This window comes from Suncus etruscus, chromosome 11 (genome assembly GCF_024139225.1).
Source record: "Suncus etruscus isolate mSunEtr1 chromosome 11, mSunEtr1.pri.cur, whole genome shotgun sequence".
Classification (NCBI taxonomy): Eukaryota; Metazoa; Chordata; class Mammalia; order Eulipotyphla; family Soricidae; genus Suncus; species Suncus etruscus.
In genome coordinates, this window is record NC_064858.1 from 101092315 (window position 1) to 101109764 (window position 17450).

A 17450-nucleotide genomic window follows, 5' to 3' on the forward strand; every position below is an offset into this window, starting at 1 on the left:
CCTGATAGCTCAAACCAAGTGGTAAAACTCTGTGACTGTCCAGTAAAGTCTAAGAGAGACTCCACTTTAAAAGTGAATGAGTCAGGGGTGGCGAGGTGGCGCTAGAGGTAAGGTGTCTGCCTTGCAAGCGCTAGCCTCGGACAAACCATGGTTCAATCCCCCGGTGTCCCATATGGTCCCCCAACCCAGGAGTGATTTTTGAGCGCATAGCCAGGAGTAACCCCTGAGTGCCACCTGGTGTGGCCCAAAAACAACAACGAAAACACAGAAAAAAAGATGTCTTCTTGTACATAGTTGGTATATATAGTTAGTGCATTCCTTGGTATAAGTTTTCTTGGATTTAAAAGATCCAAATATTGCTACCAAAGTTTCTGTGTGCCTTCATGGTTGTCTCTGTTCTTTTGCAGGCATCTCCATAACAATAGAATCCACTCACTGGGAAAGAAATGCTTTGATGGGCTCCATAGTCTGGAGACTTTGTAAGTTGACCTTTTATTTGTTTCCCTGTTTTCAGTATTTTCTGAGATAGTCTCAAAAATATTCTGCAATAGCCTCAAAATAGCCTTCAAGTCAAGCATGCTGTTTGGTTTGGTTAATTGTGTGAGCTCTGAACAGATATTGCAGGATCCTTATGCATAATGCATATGGACCACAAAGCAAAACAATAGAACTGAGATTTTATTTTCATCGAAGGAGAGTGGTAAATTAGCTAGAATCATGATCAGTAAATGAGATGTTCTCTACTGAGGGGGACTGTTTGCTTAGGAATGGGGAGCCCCAGTCAAAGATCAGTTCTGTATTGTCACTCTGTCTCACTATTCATGAGTCTAGTTGTCCTCCATTGAATGAGAAGATTTGCCACAGAGCAGGCAAATGCTCCAATCTGAGATGAACAGACATCTCATTAGCAAGCAGGGAGAGTTCCCAAAAGCATCCAAAGACCTACAAAGTGTAATTGCTACCATTCAATAAGTGTATCTATAATCAAATATTGCACTGTGTGTTTTGGCACCCATGCTTTTAATTTATCCTTATGACCTACCTATGACAGAAACTACTACATTAACCCATTTCAGATTCTACTAAAGTGGATTGACTAGAATGATTTGCATTCTTCTCCAGTTCCCTTTTGAAATCCATGTTTAGGACCTTATGGTAGTAAGTAAAGACCAAGAAAAGGCCAAAAATTTTTTATTCTGAATTGCTTCCTACAGTGAAAAATAGAGTCCTGGGCCCGGAGAGATAGCACAGCGGTGTTTGCCCTGCAAGCAGCCGATCCAGGACCAAAGGTGGTTGGTTCGAATCCCGGTGTCCCATATGGTCCCCCGTGCCTGCCAGGAGCTATTTCTGAGCAGACAGCCAGGAGTAACCCCTGAGCAACACCGGGTGTGACCCAAAAACAAAAAAAAAAAGAAAAAGAAAAATAGAGTCCAGCCAGATGAGTAGTGAGCATCCACCCTTTGCCAGAGCCGCTGTGAGAATGTTTTTATGGGTCTGTCATACCAAGGCCAGCCTTTCAACGGAATAGTCTCTATACTTCATTGCCCTGTTGTCTACAGGAGAAAGGGAGAAGGGAATGTGGATAACGGCAAAGAGAGTCCTGGGTGTATGGGGGAAAGGGTACTATACCTATGTCTCTTCCTCACTATTTCTGAGTTTGGTTTGTTTTGTTTGGTTTTAATTTGGGGGGCCATACTCCATGACGCTCAGGGATTATTCCTGGTTATGAGCTCAGAAATTGCTCCTGGCTTGGGGGGGGGCCCTATGGTATACAGTTCTGGGTCAACTATGTGCAAGGTAAATGCTCTACCACTGTGCCACCACTCCAGCCCCATATTCCTGTATTTTTAATGATTGAGGACAACAAACTGCATACGACCAGTGTCTCTACAAGATTGAGACTGAAGAAAGAGCTGAGTCAAGACCACTTTCAGGGCCAGAGAGATAGCATAGCTAGTAGAGCAATTGCCTTGCACATGTCCCACCTGGTTTTGATCCCCAGCATCCCATATGGTCCCCTGAGCCTGCCAGGAGTAATTTCTGAGTGCAGAACCAGGATTAACTAACCCCTGAGTGCTGTTAGGTATGGCCAAAAATAGGAAAGGAAATGAAAAGACCACATCCAATAATCTTGGAGTTCTTTTTTTTCTTTACAAAACTTTGAGATATGTACCTGGTCAATTTAGCCTTTAACCAGATCTAGTCCATGAATTTCCTGAAGGACCATCTGTTAATGGTCTTCTTGGAGCCAGTAAGCACTAAAGCTCTCTTTGTCAAATGAGGTCACCTTGTGTGTTTGTCTTAAGGAAAGAATCATAGTCCTAAGGAGATGCCAAAGACGAGCTTGTCCAGGCAAGACTTGGATGTCAACTTAAGGGCCGAAGCTAGCAGTTCCGGTCCACTGCTAGGAAAAAATGAAAACATCTTTCTTATCTATATGGGGCTGAGCCGGGGATCTTAGCAATGGAAAGCACCTTCCAGTCCTTTCTAACACAACAGGAACTGAAAACAAGATGGGCTTTGATAAGTAGTTCCATAAATAGTCTTTCCTTCCCCCCACCTCCCATGTTTAAGGTGAGGACCCAAAATTGCATTAAATACCACAAAGCAAAACATGTCAGGACAAATTCATGTGCATCCACTTGCCCAGGGCTAAAGAGGATCAGTAAATTGGTTACTTCCAACCTAGTCCTTTCCCTCACTAGAAATCCAAGTCATTTATAAGGGCCCGATTCTCGTTTAATCAAAACAGAGCATCTGGAGAGATTTACAAACAGGAAGAAAATTTATGTCCACAAAAGACATGAGTTTCCTGCCTGTAGTACAGCTTAAGGTTGCTTTGTGCCAGACAAGTAGAAATCTTGATTCATGTTTAACTCCATCAAATTATCTCTCTTAAAATTAAATAGCAATTCTCCTCCACAGAGGAAGATCTAACCACATTGATCTGATTGCATGACCAAAAGGTTTTCTGCATCATCTGGGAAATCTGCCATTCCCAGAAACCAGGAGGCAATTATTTTTTTTATAAGATGTAGATAGGAGGTGAAGTAAGCCTACAAACATTTGTGAATAGCGGAATAAAAGGCCATTTGTGTCATGACAAAAACTACTGATGTGAAATTGCTCATTCCATCTCTTTGTGTGAAGAATAGATCGTAATAGATTATTATTAGATAATTAATAGATATCAATAACATTAATAGATTATGAATAAATTTGCCACACAGAGAAAGAAAAATATCTGAATAACTAGTTGGAATACTAGAGGAAATTTTAAGCCTTGATGTCCTTCCTGAGAGTGCACAGTTTCACATAAAGTTTCCAGAAGTGGGTCTTTTTAGGCCTCAGATAGAAAGACATTGCGGTCCTTGGAAGATTCAGAGGCAGAGCAGCTCTTCAAAATGTTCTCCGCATAGAAGTGAAAAGCAGGGCAGAACTGCCAGAGGGTGAAACAGGATGTGATTCAGCAGCCCTCCAGGGAGCACATACAAACTGGCCACATTAGGAAGAAGAGGCCCATCAGGAGAGAGGCGCTGTCCCTAAATCCTATTTCATTGAATTCAGTGTCTCCGAATTCTGGCCCTCAGGGTTTCTCCTGATCCCTGTAAATGACAGATTGAATGCAGATGTTTGTACATATATGGTGGTCAGCAAGCCAAGAAAATCAAGAAAAGGACTGTGACTTTCCATCGGTGATACTGGTCTCTGGGAATAGCATGTTCATTGTCCTTGAAGATATTGTAAATATGAATTTTTATAAAAAGCTGTAAATATTATTTCTTTATTTTCAGAGACTTAAATTACAATAACCTTGATGAATTCCCCACTGCAATCAGGACACTGTCCAACCTTAAAGAACTGTAAGTATTTAGGACAAATTAAGTTCAAAGAACCCTATTTGTGAATTTACTTTAAAACATGTATGATTCCTGTACATAAAATGACTTGCTGGAAAATAACCAAAGCAGGTAATTTTTTTAAAAAATTATAATGAATGTCTCTAATATACATATATTAGAAAATATACATATTTCTCTGAACCATATTCTGTTTTGTTTTGAGCCTAGCAGTGCTCAGGGTTAACTCCTGATTCAACCATCAGAGATTACTCATAGCAGAACTCAGGGAACCATAAAGGACTTTGGGGTTCAAACCCAAGTTAGCTCCATCTAAGGCAAGCACCCTAGCCTCTATATTATCTATCCTTTTTCTATGTTATATTCCACAGTATTTGTATACTTGAGAAATTGTCTACATTATCTCAAAATTTAGTAATCTAAGTATTTCTAAGAGTAAACTTTCCAAAATTGTAAAACTGGGTATTTAAAATGCATATTCCTATGATTATGCTGATTGCTTTTACATACTTTTTATATCCTTTATACTTCATAAATATTTTTAATTTAAACACTGTGGTTTATAAAAACCGTTTATAATACAATTGTTTCAGGCATTCAAAGTTCCAACATCACTCCTACTACCAGTGACTGTCCCTCTACCCATGTCCTCAGCTTTCCATCCACCACCCCCAACTCTGTTCCATTAAAAAGCACAAACAAATTTACTTCATATGACTTGTTAAAAAAAAATAGCAAGAGGAATTGTTTAAAAAAAAAAGTACAATAAAAGTCAATTTGTAATCTTACAGTGGTGTTTTTTCTCACAATGCTGTTACTAAAGTCATTGCCTGGTGATTTACTGAGCTGGTTGGTACCAATAACACAGATGTCCTATTTTTTGTATTATTTTTTCACTCACTGAGTTTGGTGGGCTTCTAAGCAACTCTCCATCAAATTTTTTGTGCTCTTACTGGACTATTAGTACTGTGAAATTTAGAGTTTTCTCGTGGGGCTGAAGCAGTGGTGCAGTAGTAAGGCATTTGTCTTGCATGCAGTTGACCTAGGATGGACTGCGGTTCAATCCCCCGGCATCCCATATGGTCCCCAAGCCAGGAGCGATTTCTGAGCACATAGCCAGGAGTAACCCTTGAACGTCACCTGGTGTGGTCCAAAAAAACAAACAAAAGTTTTTTTATGGCCACATATGTGGCCAAGTGTTCCAGGAGCTATGAAGCTGAAATTATTTGATGGCTTGGTGACTTAATGAGATTCATTTGCAGAGCTGGACTGTTTCTATGCCAGAGGATGTTTGCTGGCTTTCTGGTGGGAAGGGCAATTTGCCCTTTGTCCCCATTCTGAAAAGGGCCCAGAATTCTCAGCCCAGAAACCAGTGTGCCTGGGGTGACTTAGTGACTTGGTATCTTTTCATAAATCTAATATTTTAAAATAAACTAAAGCAGGGCCAAAGCAATATCATAGTAAATAGAGCATTTGTCTTCACATTAACTGACCTTGGTTCAATCCCCAGCATCCCATATGGTCCCCCGAGCACCACCAGAAATGATCTTTAAGCACAGAGCCAGGAATAACATCTGAGCACTGCCACGTGTGGCCCCAAGGTTGGACAGGTATGAGCTGAAGAAAGTAGTACAGAAGTTAGGGTGCGTGCCATGCGTGTGAATAACACAGATTTGATCCCCAGAACTCCAGAGCTTCTTGTACATCACCAGCGTTGTCTTAGATGTCACAGACTGCCAAAATGGTCCTGGTGGCCTCCAGTGGTCCCTGATACCCCAGGAAACAAGAAGCACCACTTCTGCACTAAATTGGCAGCTCTGAGGGCCAGAGCAGTGGTGCAAGTGGTAAGGTGTCTGCCTTGCCCATGCTAGCCTAGAACAAACTGCGATTCAATCCCCCAACATCCCATGTGGTCCCCCCAAGCCAGGAGCGATTTCTGAGCACATAGCCAGGAGTAGCCCCTGAGCATCTCCAGGTGTGGCCCAAAAAACAAATAAATAAATAAGCAAACAAATAAATAAATTGGCAGCTCTGTTGATTGATTATTATAGCAATGTTTTCTGGCTCCGTGAACACTCATTCCTTGTAACCCCTCCTCAAATATCACATCACTTAAATAAAGCTATCAGCTATTATATTTCATATATCATCTTTTATGAACTATAGTTTAAGTAGTTTTTTTTGGTACCTAAAACTATGAATAATCTTATAGAGAAAGCTCTAATATTTGGAAAGGAACATAAACACAGTTTTAGTCTTCTGGCAGAAGAAAACTAGACCTAAGGAAATTGACCTTAGAAACTGTTTCTAGGGGCCGGGCGGTGGCGCTAGAGGTAAGGGGCCTGCCTTGCCTGCGCTAGCCTAGGATGGACCGCGGTTCTATCCCCCGGCGTCCCATATGGTCCCCCAAGCCAGGAGCAACTTCTGAGCGCATAGCCAGGAGTAACCCCTGAGCATCACCGGGTGTGGCCCAAAAACCAAAAAAAAAAAAAAAAAAAAAAAAAGAAACTGTTTCTAAGCAAAAAACCTTTAGATGATTCTGCTTCAGGAAACCCCACATATCACTTAATGGGAAGTCGTCATTGTCTATAGTCTGAGAGCCTCAAACTGCCTTTTACCTCATTCAGCAAAGGCGCACGCATGGCTTGCAGGCTATGCCTTGTGCCATTCAGATATTAACACCAAAGGATGAGAATCTGTTATTACAGATAAGCTGAGCTGAGACACCTTGCCTAAGTTTCTTCTTTCTAAGTAAATTCCTCTTCTTCATTACTTAAATCTCAACTTCACTGCAACTTAAATTAATTTTCTATTTTTTCTAGTCTCTAGTAGAGTTAGGAAGAGTCATCATAATCCCCCAGAGAAAATTCCCACTATCTCAAATAGTAATACAAATAGTGAATAAATAATTCAATTAGATATGAATTAGTGACTTTCCTGTTTAGCACATTAGTTTGTTAGTTTTCACAGAGCATGATTTTTTGGGGGGTGTGATGTTTTGGGCCAAACCTGGTGACGCTCGGGGGTTACTCCTGGCTCTGTGCTCAGAAATCGCTCTTGGCTTGGGGGACCATTATGGGATGCCTGGGATTGAATCGCGGTCCATCCTAGGTCAACAGCGTGCAAGGCAAATGCCCTACTGCTACACCACCACTCCGGCCCCTAAACATAATTATTATTTTCAGATTTTGTATTTCTTTTTTAAAATAGTGGTTTGCAATGTCTTTTGTCCTAGTGAGTATATTAGCATATGTAAAATTTGAATACACATAGAGAGCTTAAACTTGTCCTTTAGATACTAAAGGTGTGCATTATTATCAGTAGTCTTGGAGGAGAAATGATTAGATAATTTTTGTCCCATACATTATTTTATGTAAATATGTACCTAAAATATTATTGTCAACAATATGTAAGACACTATGATCAAAATAAAAATTATATTATTAAAAAAAATTTTTGTCTCTTTCCAGAGGTTTTCATAGCAACAATATCAAGTCCATACCAGAGAAGGCATTTGTCGGCAACCCATCTCTTATTACCATGTAAGCAACCATACATCTTTTAATTTTTTCGTTCTGAAATAACATGTATTGCATTTTAAAATATAACACAATGAATAAACTCTATTTGCCTGATCTGTAGCTCAACCAAAGTACGAATCTATACAGGGGAATGTTTTGGGAATGTTTTGTATGGTTTTGCACAAATCTGAATGTTGAAATAAGACTGAAATTGCTTTTTTTATTTTTTAAGGATACTGTGCATTGCATGATGCTTGGTAGACTCTTATTTATTGTTTAACTGCACAATAAACTTGTGACTTTTTTGTTTTTTGTTTTGGGGCTACATTTGGCAATACTTAGAGTTTATTTCTGGCTGAACTTAGGAACTAGTCCTGGCAGGGTACAGGAGGCTATATGAGATGATGGGTATAAAATTCAGGTTAGCTGCATGCAAGGAAAGCATCATACCTCTGTCCTATCACTCTGGCCCTCTTGTGACATTTTTTAATAAAATGAAATAAAAATTGATTTCCAATAGAGCATCAATATCCATGTCATTCAAACCATTTTTGAGTGTCACTTGAACTTGAATTCACTTGATCTTGAATTTTTGAGTTCACTTGAACCCTGTATAACCTGAATGCAATTATACTAGAAATATAAGTTTCTATAGTCAATGTTTTCCAACACACACACAAAAGAAAATATATGAAAAAAAGGTGAGAATCAATTCTCAACATATACGGATATCAAGTAACCATGATGATACTTTAAACATTCTATAGTTTTATACCTCAGTTATTTCTCAATCATGCAGAAATGTATATATCTATCTTATTATATGCAAAATGATCATGAAAGGCACAAAAAATTGGCTCAGACCTATTTTTCTTTCTTGCTTGCTTGCTGCCTTTCTTTCTTTTTCTTTTTACAGTACCAGAGTTGACACTTAGGTCTCTTACAGTGAGAAGAATATTTCTTGATGTTAAACACATACATTTTTTCATTATCAAGCTCAGGCATTGAGTCACAGTATACAAGTTAAGAAATAATTCTCAAAAAGGGTGTCTTTTCTAGAAAAGTATATATGATTACTTATATGCCATCAAAGCATAAAATAGAGTTCAAACCTAAAGTATCATTCATACTGATCACAAGTAGGAAGATGAGGATCCTGAAAGATAGTACAGGGGTTAAGGTGCTTGTCTTGCACATTACTGATGGGGGCTCGATCCCCTGAATTACATTACAGTTCCCCAAGCACCTCTCGAAGTGATTCCTGAAAAGCAGGAATAACCCTTTTGCATAACTGGAATTAACCCAGTGCTTCTCAATTATTTTCTGTCATCCCCCCAAGAAGAAGAAAACATTTTTGCGCCCCCCCCCGCGCGACTGTAAATAGTATCTTTATTTAAAAAAAAAAAACTTGAACCTGCAAAACAAAAATCTATCAAATAATTTGAGCTGATTTTTTTCACCAGAGGTGATGTCTGGATGAATGGCTCCAATGAGCACGTTTTGCAATGCATAGCTTTACCAAGCGGGGTTTGAAGCAGGACACAGCGACTCTCAGCTTCAGAGACATACAGAGAGACATACATCAACACGGGGCTTAGCTTGTTAGGACAGTGTTTGCAGAGGTCAAACGCACCCCCCTTTATGGAGCCTCCCGCCCTCCCTGGGGGGCGCGCCCCACTATTTGAGAACCACTGGATTAGCCAAAAATCTTTTCCTAAAAAAAGTAAGATGAAAATATCTAACTAGCAGGGTAGACTTTAGTGGGATAGGGACACGTGGTGGGTCAGGGCCCTGAGATTGGGTAAGAGGTCTCAAATACAGAGGAGAGAAAGACAACTATGCAGCATGACTCTAGGGCCACTTCGGGGGAGTCATTCATTCTGTGCCAATTTGATTGAGTGGTTTTCTGGAAGTATGTGTGTATTATTTGTCACAAGTGAACTAGATCCCAAATTAGCCTTGACAAGTGGGGAATGGTGGGGTGGGGGGTCATGGGATTAAACCATTCATCATTTTTGAAGTGTTCTGGCAGTGTGTTGGGAAACTCGGGGTTTTAAAGTTTATTGGCAATAAGCATTAGTTCTCATTAGAGTGTATTTACATATTAAGAGGCTGCCAAATTGCCCTACTTTGCTCCTTTTTCCTGTACTCACAGGACTGTTTTCTTAATCACTCTCCTTTGATATGCTAATGTCCCTGAAGAAGGCTAACAACCCCTAAAATTTATTAACACTTCTATCCTGGATTTGATGCTGCTATTTTCTTCCTGAAACCTTCCTGGCCTTTTGCCTCTGTTTTCCATCTTTGTCAGGTGATCCCAAATCCTACTCCCCACCATCTCTACCTTCTCAGTTTCTGTAAACTTCCTACCCAGACCTTTTTAATTCTGTTGCCTGCATCATCTCCTTCTTTTCATCCCAACTGCCACCAGCCACTGTGGGCTAAAACCTCCTACTCTGACCCTCCTGTAGAAGGCTCTTTCTTGTCCCTGTCTCTTCTACTAGCCTGCTTGTCAAAGCTGCCTTGCCTGCAGCCACATTGCATCAGGCTTGTTTGTCCACACTGACTCCCTATGGTAATAGCTTTGGCCTTCCAAGAGTGCAAGCAAACCTCCTGATCAGTCTTCCTCCCAAAGCCCTCCTCAGTGATGCCATAACCCTGGCCAGCTAAGCAAGATTCACAAAACAAGCTCTTATTTTTGGTTCCTATCATTTTATGCCTCCACTATGCTTGCTGAATTTCTTTCTGGAGCAGGATGATAGCTCAAGAAGGGCTGGAGCACATGCTGACGTTTCCAACCCTCACTCCCAGCTTTGAACAAGGAGTAGTATTCAATCACCACAGAGTGTGATCTCCCACAAAAATAAAATTGTTTCCTCATGATATTTTCATGAAGTTGTTCTTTTGGGGGAGCCCAGATAGCTTACCCCTGTATATGTGCTCAGGACTCATGGTGGTGGTATTTGGTTGATTATATGTGGTCCTGAGGATCAAATTCTGGTCAGCTACACATAAAGCCACTGCCATAACTGTTGTTCTGTCTCTCTGACTCTATGGAATTGTTCTTAACCTCATGGAAGAACTAACTCCTGAAAAAGAACATTGCTTCTTATTTGTATAGTATTTGTGCTGTTTTACACACAAAGTGTGCATATTTGTATCTACCCAGTGTACGTAGATATGCATGAATATAGTTATATTTATATAACTATATTGTGTAAGTAGGGGAAAATGTGATATTATGAGGAAAACTCCATTTTTTAATATAATTTTATTTTGATCATAGTGGCTTACATATTGTTGACAATAACATTTTAGGTACATATTTACATAAAATCAGGGGGGATTCCCATCACCAATTTGTCCTCCCTATACCTCCGTTTTTGTCCTACCTCCCATATCCTCTTCCCTCACCCCCAGGACTGCTAGAATATGTACCTAGCCTACTACTTAGTAGTCTTGCACCTGTTTGGTCTTGGTGCCTCCCTTATTTCCCCCTCTAACTGGGAGGCAGGACTAGCTAGTTCAAGTTACGTGGTTTTGTTTGAAGAAAAGTAATAAACTGGGGTAAAAGTCTAATATGCCAAAAATGGGCAGAATCCTTCTAAAGCAGGGGTCCTCAAACTTTTTAAACAGGGGGCCAGTTCACTGTCCCTCAGACCATTGGAGGGTCTGACTATAGTAAAAACTATAGTAAAAAACTTATGAACAAATTCTTATGCACACTGCATATATCTTATTTTGCAATGAAGAAACAAAACAGATACAAATACAATATGTGGCCTGCGGGCCATAGTTTGAGGACCCCTGTTCTAGAGGCTCTCATCATCGGTTTGAGAGACGAAGGAGAAAAAGAAGGTGAAACACTCCACCAGTACAAAAAGAAGTGTCAAATATCCAGTGAGGACTCCAACAATAATGATAAGCACCACCAAAAAAAAAGCCATGGTTTTGAGATAAGAAACATGGCAGAGCACATAAAGAAAGAAAAGAAAAGAAGAGAAAAAAATAAGTATAAATGGGGACAACAACTTCAATAACCACACCAAAACAAAGAAATTGACCAAAAATAGATCAGTAAGTAAAAATAATAATAATAATAATAATAAATGAAGATAAAAAATAATATATAAAAAATAAACAATGGAAAACTCCATTTTTAATCATAAGATCAATATTCCAACTCTTTCTCTTGCCTTTGTTTAGTCCGATTGAAAATAAGAGACCAGAGGCTAGGATATTGTATCTGATGTTCACATTTTCAATGTGTAAGTAAGCCCTACAGTTCACCTTAACAAATTATAAAATGAAAGCTCAAGAAGATAATCAACTTTCCAGACTACCAGTCTCAGGTTCTTCTCAGAAGAATGAAAGAAACTATCTAAATCATGGCTTTTATACAATTGTTAGAAGGATAAATTGAGCTATATCTGAAAATGCTTTATCAACTTAAGAGTGATTTGTTTTTATCCTATCTAATGCCACATTTCTGTAAAGTTAGGACAGTTTATCCTTATTCAAACCTCCAACATCAAACCCCAGCACCTCATAGTCCGCTGAGCACTGCATAGTGTGGGGGACAACATGGGGATGGCCCAGAGTAATAGGACAGGAATTAAATACTTGCCTTCATGTGGCTGGCCTTGGTTCAGACCCAGCACTGCATATGGTCCTCTGAGCATTGCCAGGAGTGATTCCTATCCACAAAGCCGGAAGTAATCCCTTAGCACTGCTAGGTATGGCCCCAAACAAAAATAACAAACAAAACAACAATAAATGGGGCCGGGCGGTGGCGCTAAAGGTAAGGTGCGCCTGCCTTGCTTGCGCTAGCCTTGGACAGACCGCGGTTCGATCCCCCGGTGTCCCATATGGTCCCCCAAGCCAGGAGCACTTCTGAGCACAGCCAGGAGTAACCCCTGAGCGTTACCGGGTGTGGCCCAAACAAAAAAAAAAAAAAAAAAAAAAAAAAAAAAAAAAAAAAAAAAAAAAAAAAAAAAAACAACAATAAATAACTATTACAAAACTCTATAAACACAATATTTTTAAATTCGAGTAATGTCTTACTTTCATAATGTAATAACTAATTTGTTTGTTCAACACTACACAACACACTGAATAGCTCATTTCCTCGCAGATAATCTGAGGAGCACCTTGTTTTTATGTTACAATAAGATCTGTCTAGAGAGGGACTGGGGATTAGCTCAGTGGAAGAGCACTTGCCTTGCATGTGTGAGTGAGTTTCTAGATTTGATTACTAGCAACACCATCACACCTTCCTTTTAGACTACACACACACACACACACACACACACACACACACACACACACACACAAGATTTAACAAGATATATTTCCTGCCTGGAGACATATTTCGGGCTATATTGGACTTCATCTTTCTTTAACTTTCTTTAACTAGTTATGAAATAATTGCTAGTACCTTTAGTGACATTTTTGCCACTCATTGGAGGCATAAATTTTTGAGAAAGACAGTCTTTTTTTTAACCACATTTCATGGTACTCTGGGATCCATGTGATGCCAGGAATGAAACCTGGGATCCCCACATATAAAGCAAACACTCCAGATCTTTGAGTCATCTCCCCATCCGCAAAGGAAGATCATTTGTGTCTGGGTGTGTTTTCTTTGGGGCTCATACCAGCAGAAGCTCAAGGTTTCTCCAGTCTTGGTCCTTGGAAAAATCAAATCTTTTTTATTTAATATATTTAGGCACCATAATTACAAACATGTTTGTAGTTGAGTTTCAGTCATAAAAAAGAACACCCTTCTTCACCATTGCAACATTCCCACCACCAGTGCCCCCCATCTCCCTCCACCCACACCCCTGCCTGTATTTGAGACAGGCATTCTACTTCTCTCAGTCATTAACATTTTCATGGTAGTTGTTAGTGTATTATTCCTCGAACTGCACTCACCCCCTTTTGTGGTGAGCTTCATATTGTTGCCAGACCTTCCAGCCCTCATTTCTGGGCATTATTAAAATAATGTCTTTTATTTTTCTTCAAACCCATAGATAAGTGAGTCTATTCTATGTGTGTGTGTCTCTCTCCCTCTGACTTATTTCACTCAGCATAATAGTTTCCATGTCCACCCCTGTATAAGAAAATTTTATGACTTCATTTCTCCTGGCGGCTGCATAGTATTCCATTGTGCAGATGTACCACAGCTTCTTTAGCCACTCACGTGTTGTCATCTGGGTTGTTTCCAGAGTCTGGCTATTGTAAATAGTACTGCAATCAATACAGATGTGCAGGAGGCATTTTTGCATTGTGTTTTGTGTTCCTAGACCTAGAGTATATCCCTAGTACTGGTATAGCTGGATCATATGGGAGCTCAATTTCCAGATTTTTGATGATTCTTCATACTGTTTTCCCAAAAGCTGAACTAGATGGCATGCCCACCAGTAGTGAATGACAGTTCCTTTCTCTCCACATCCCTGCCAGCCCTGATTGCTCTTATTCTTTATGGTGTGTGCCAATCTCTGTAGCATGAGATGGTACCTCATTGTTGTTTTGATTTGCATCTCCCTGCTGATTAGTGATGTGGAGCATTTTTTCATGTGTCTTTTGGCCATTTGTATTACTTCTTTGAGGAATTGTCTGTTGATGTGGAAGATCAAAACTTGATATCAAATACAATATTTCACCATATAAAGTGGGTGTTCCCACCTAATGAACTACCATCTCCAGGCATCAACCTAAGCAAAGACTATTTTTAAGTAAAGCTGCAGTCAACTGACTTGCATTCCTTCTTGGAATTATCATCATGTGACTTTATGTCAGGAATCATGATTTTATATGGCAGGAATTCTTAACCAAAAGTCTTACAATATGTGTTAAACATTTTTGAAGGCCAGAGAAACTACTTCAGGGGTCAAGTGCATTCTTCATATAAAGGAGGCTATGGTGTGAATCTTCCACAGCACATGTGTCCCTGATGTAAAACATGAGTGTCTCCTGAGCACAGATCCAAGAGCAGCCCTTGAGCATCAGTGATGTGACCCCCAAAAAATAAATCAATAAAAATAAAAACATAAAAAATAAAACCTTTGTGCGATTTTTCTGGACCCAAGTAATCACTATGGTATAATCAGAATCACATACATAAATGTCATGTGTTTGTTGAAAATCTGAACAGATATTCTTTTATCATTCAAGTTTTACACTCAGACATTTGTGTTTGAATTTTCTCAGACATTTCTATGATAACCCCATTCAGCTTGTTGGAAGAGCTGCTTTTCAACATTTACCTGAGCTAAGAACACTGTAAGTTTTTATTTCGCTTATAGATCAGTTTCCCTTCAGAGGGTTGCTTTGAAGACCAAATGAATATTATAAATATGGAAGTGCATTGAAAATGGTGATTAAAAATGCCCCCTGCCAAGCATCTTCTCCCAATAATGCTCACGTACTCCTCTTTCTAGGACTTTGAATGGTGCCTCACAAATAACCGAATTTCCTGATTTAACTGGAACTGGGAGCCTTGAGAGTCTGTAAGTATTTGAGCAGGCCCTGGACTCTGCCCAGAACATGCACAGCCCCTAAAGCCTGACCTGGTTTCATGTCATTGATGAAAATATGTCACTGTCTGGTGCTTGAATAGAATTGTGTCTGGTTTGTGTTTCTACAGGACTTTAACTGGAGCCCAGATCTCCTCCCTTCCTCAAACCGTCTGCAACCAGTTACCTAATCTGCAAGTGCTGTGAGTATCAATAAGACAATAAAGTTGTGTCAACAGGCAACTTCCATTGAGGGATGAAATGGCAGACATTATTTCAGTCAGTGTTTTAAAGGGGAGAAAGCTCTTTCCTTGCAGGTCTCCAAGAGGTCAAATCTCCTCTGCCCCCCTCTGGGTAGGGAAATGGTCTGGGCTGGGACCTTGCATTCTTTGTTTCCAAGTCCCAAACAATTTCCCTTTCAACTAATATACATTTTCTTTAAGAAAATGCCTCTGAACAACCCAAAATTGCTTTATTTCCCACATTCAAAGACTGCAGAGAAGGAAATGGTAACTTAGTGGATCATAAACCTAATATGGATACCGAAATTAAAATCAAATTACAGACCCCACAATCCTTGATAAAGGGCAATTGGGCAGTTTTCTGATATGGTTGTGGATAGTGTCTTCTTATGCGTCATCTAATGGCTAAACTGTTTGCATATGTTATTTCTGTTAATTGGGGCTTTTATTCTCTACCTATCCCATATTTTACAAAAGGTCCCCTATAGGAAATCAAGAGCCTTGTGTGGCCTTCATTTTCAGCTTTTTCCTCACCCCCCCCCCCAATTCAGCCTTCCAGCATTTTTTGGCCCTTAATGAAAGGCTTCTTAGTCTCATTCCCTGCTTCTATTCTCACATAACAGACATCTGTGTTTGTTAAATGACTGTAATTCCACCATAGGCTCTGCCTAGTAGCAGGACTACAAGAAGCATCACAGATGTTAAGTGGAAGGGTGGAACATCTGCCTTGCCAATTTCGCCTTCTCCTCTCCCAGCTCACTCCACCCTTCAGCTGTTATGTGATACAGGATTGGATCACTACATAAAAGCCTTGGAGTCAGTCATGCAAATATAAAGGAAGGGGATGGAGAGCCAATCTCTCCCCTTCTTCACTTATCAACCAATGAGGTATAGAACAGATAAGAAAACTGTATTAATTTATCAAAGCCATACTTCGAGAAAATAGCAGGGTCCAAATTCAAATGCAGACTGACCTGATCTCCAGATTTGCTTTTTCCTAATCTAGATTAGGAAAACAGAGCTAGAGCTACTCCCTTCAGAAGATCAGCATGAGGATTAAATGCATCAACACATTTTCAACATTTAGAATGGTACCAGGAACATTTTAAAAGCTCAGGCACTGTTTGTCTTTCACCTACTTCTTTCCTTCATTTCTCCCTCTTCCGTCCTCTCTCCCTTCCTTCCTTCTTCTCTCCCTCCCTTGCGTCCTTCCCTCCCTCCCTCTCTTCCTTCCTCCCTCCCTCTCTTCCTTCCTCCCTCCCTCTCTTCCTTCCTTCCTCCCTCCCTTCCTTCCTCCCTCCCTCCCTGCTTCCTTTCTCCCTCCTTTCCTTCCTTCCTTCCCTCCTCTTTCCCTTCCTTCCTTCCTTCCTCCTTCCCTTCCTTCCTCCTTCCCCTCCTTCCTACCTTCTTCCCTCCCTCCCTTTCTTCTTTCTTCCTTCCTCCCTTCTTTCCTCTCTCCCTTTCTTCCTTCATTCCTTCTTCCCTCCCTTCCTTTCTTCTTTGTTCCTTCCCTTCCTTCTTTCCCCCTCCCTTCTTTCCTCCCTTTCTTCCTTCCTCCCTCCCTTTCTTCCTCCCTTCCTCTCTCCCTTTCTTCCCTCCTTCCTTCCTCCCTCTTTTCCTTCCTTCCTCCCTCCTTCCCTTCCTTTCTTTTTCCCTCCCTCCCTTTCTTCCTTCCTCCCTCTATTTCTTCCTTCTTCCCTCCCTCCCTTCCTCTCTCCCTTCATTCCTTTCTTCCTTCCTTTTTTCTTTCTCCCTTCCCTTCTCCCCCCCCCCCGCCCTCCCTCTGCTCTCTTTCTTTCTCTCTCTCTTCCTTCCTTCCTTCCTTTCTTTCTTTTTTTTTTTTTGTTTTTTTGGGCCACACCCGTTTGACGCTCAGGGGTTACTCCTGGTTTTGTGCTCAGAAATCACCCCTGGCTTGGGGGGACCATATGGGACGCCGGGGGATCGAACCACGGTCCTTCCTTGGCTAGCGCTTGCAAGGCAGACACCTTACCTCCAGCGCCACCTACCCGGCCCCCCTTCCTTTCTTTCTTCCCCAAGCAGGACTCAGCAGGACTCAGGCCACTTGCAGCGTATCAGTGCTGACCTTCACTACATTCTGCTTTATGTTCTGGAAGTCTAAACTGGAGCATTCCCATCTGTCCTCAAGCATCCTCTGAGTCCTGGTGACATGAGTCATTTCACTAGAGGAATAATTTTGCATTGAGTCGATTTCCTCTCATGGCTAACTTTGCAATATGTAGTTTTCCAACCTTGCTAGCAGGTTATTTTGTGTTGTATGGTGATCAGCATAGTGTTTCCTTCACAACATCG

At 40.6% G+C, this 17450-nt stretch overlaps 1 protein-coding gene across 1 annotated transcript in view; it reads left to right on the top strand.

Moving 5' to 3' along the window:
- LGR5 (leucine rich repeat containing G protein-coupled receptor 5) overlaps positions 1-17450 on the top strand; it is a 155097-nt gene that overhangs the window by 119843 nt on the left and 17804 nt on the right. Inside the window, exons 6-11 of the mRNA XM_049783030.1 lie at positions 408-479; positions 3795-3863; positions 7331-7402; positions 14591-14662; positions 14821-14889; positions 15027-15098. Coding sequence (XP_049638987.1) covers positions 408-479; positions 3795-3863; positions 7331-7402; positions 14591-14662; positions 14821-14889; positions 15027-15098 — 426 coding nt within the window. The remainder of the gene's footprint in view (positions 1-407; positions 480-3794; positions 3864-7330; positions 7403-14590; positions 14663-14820; positions 14890-15026; positions 15099-17450) is intronic.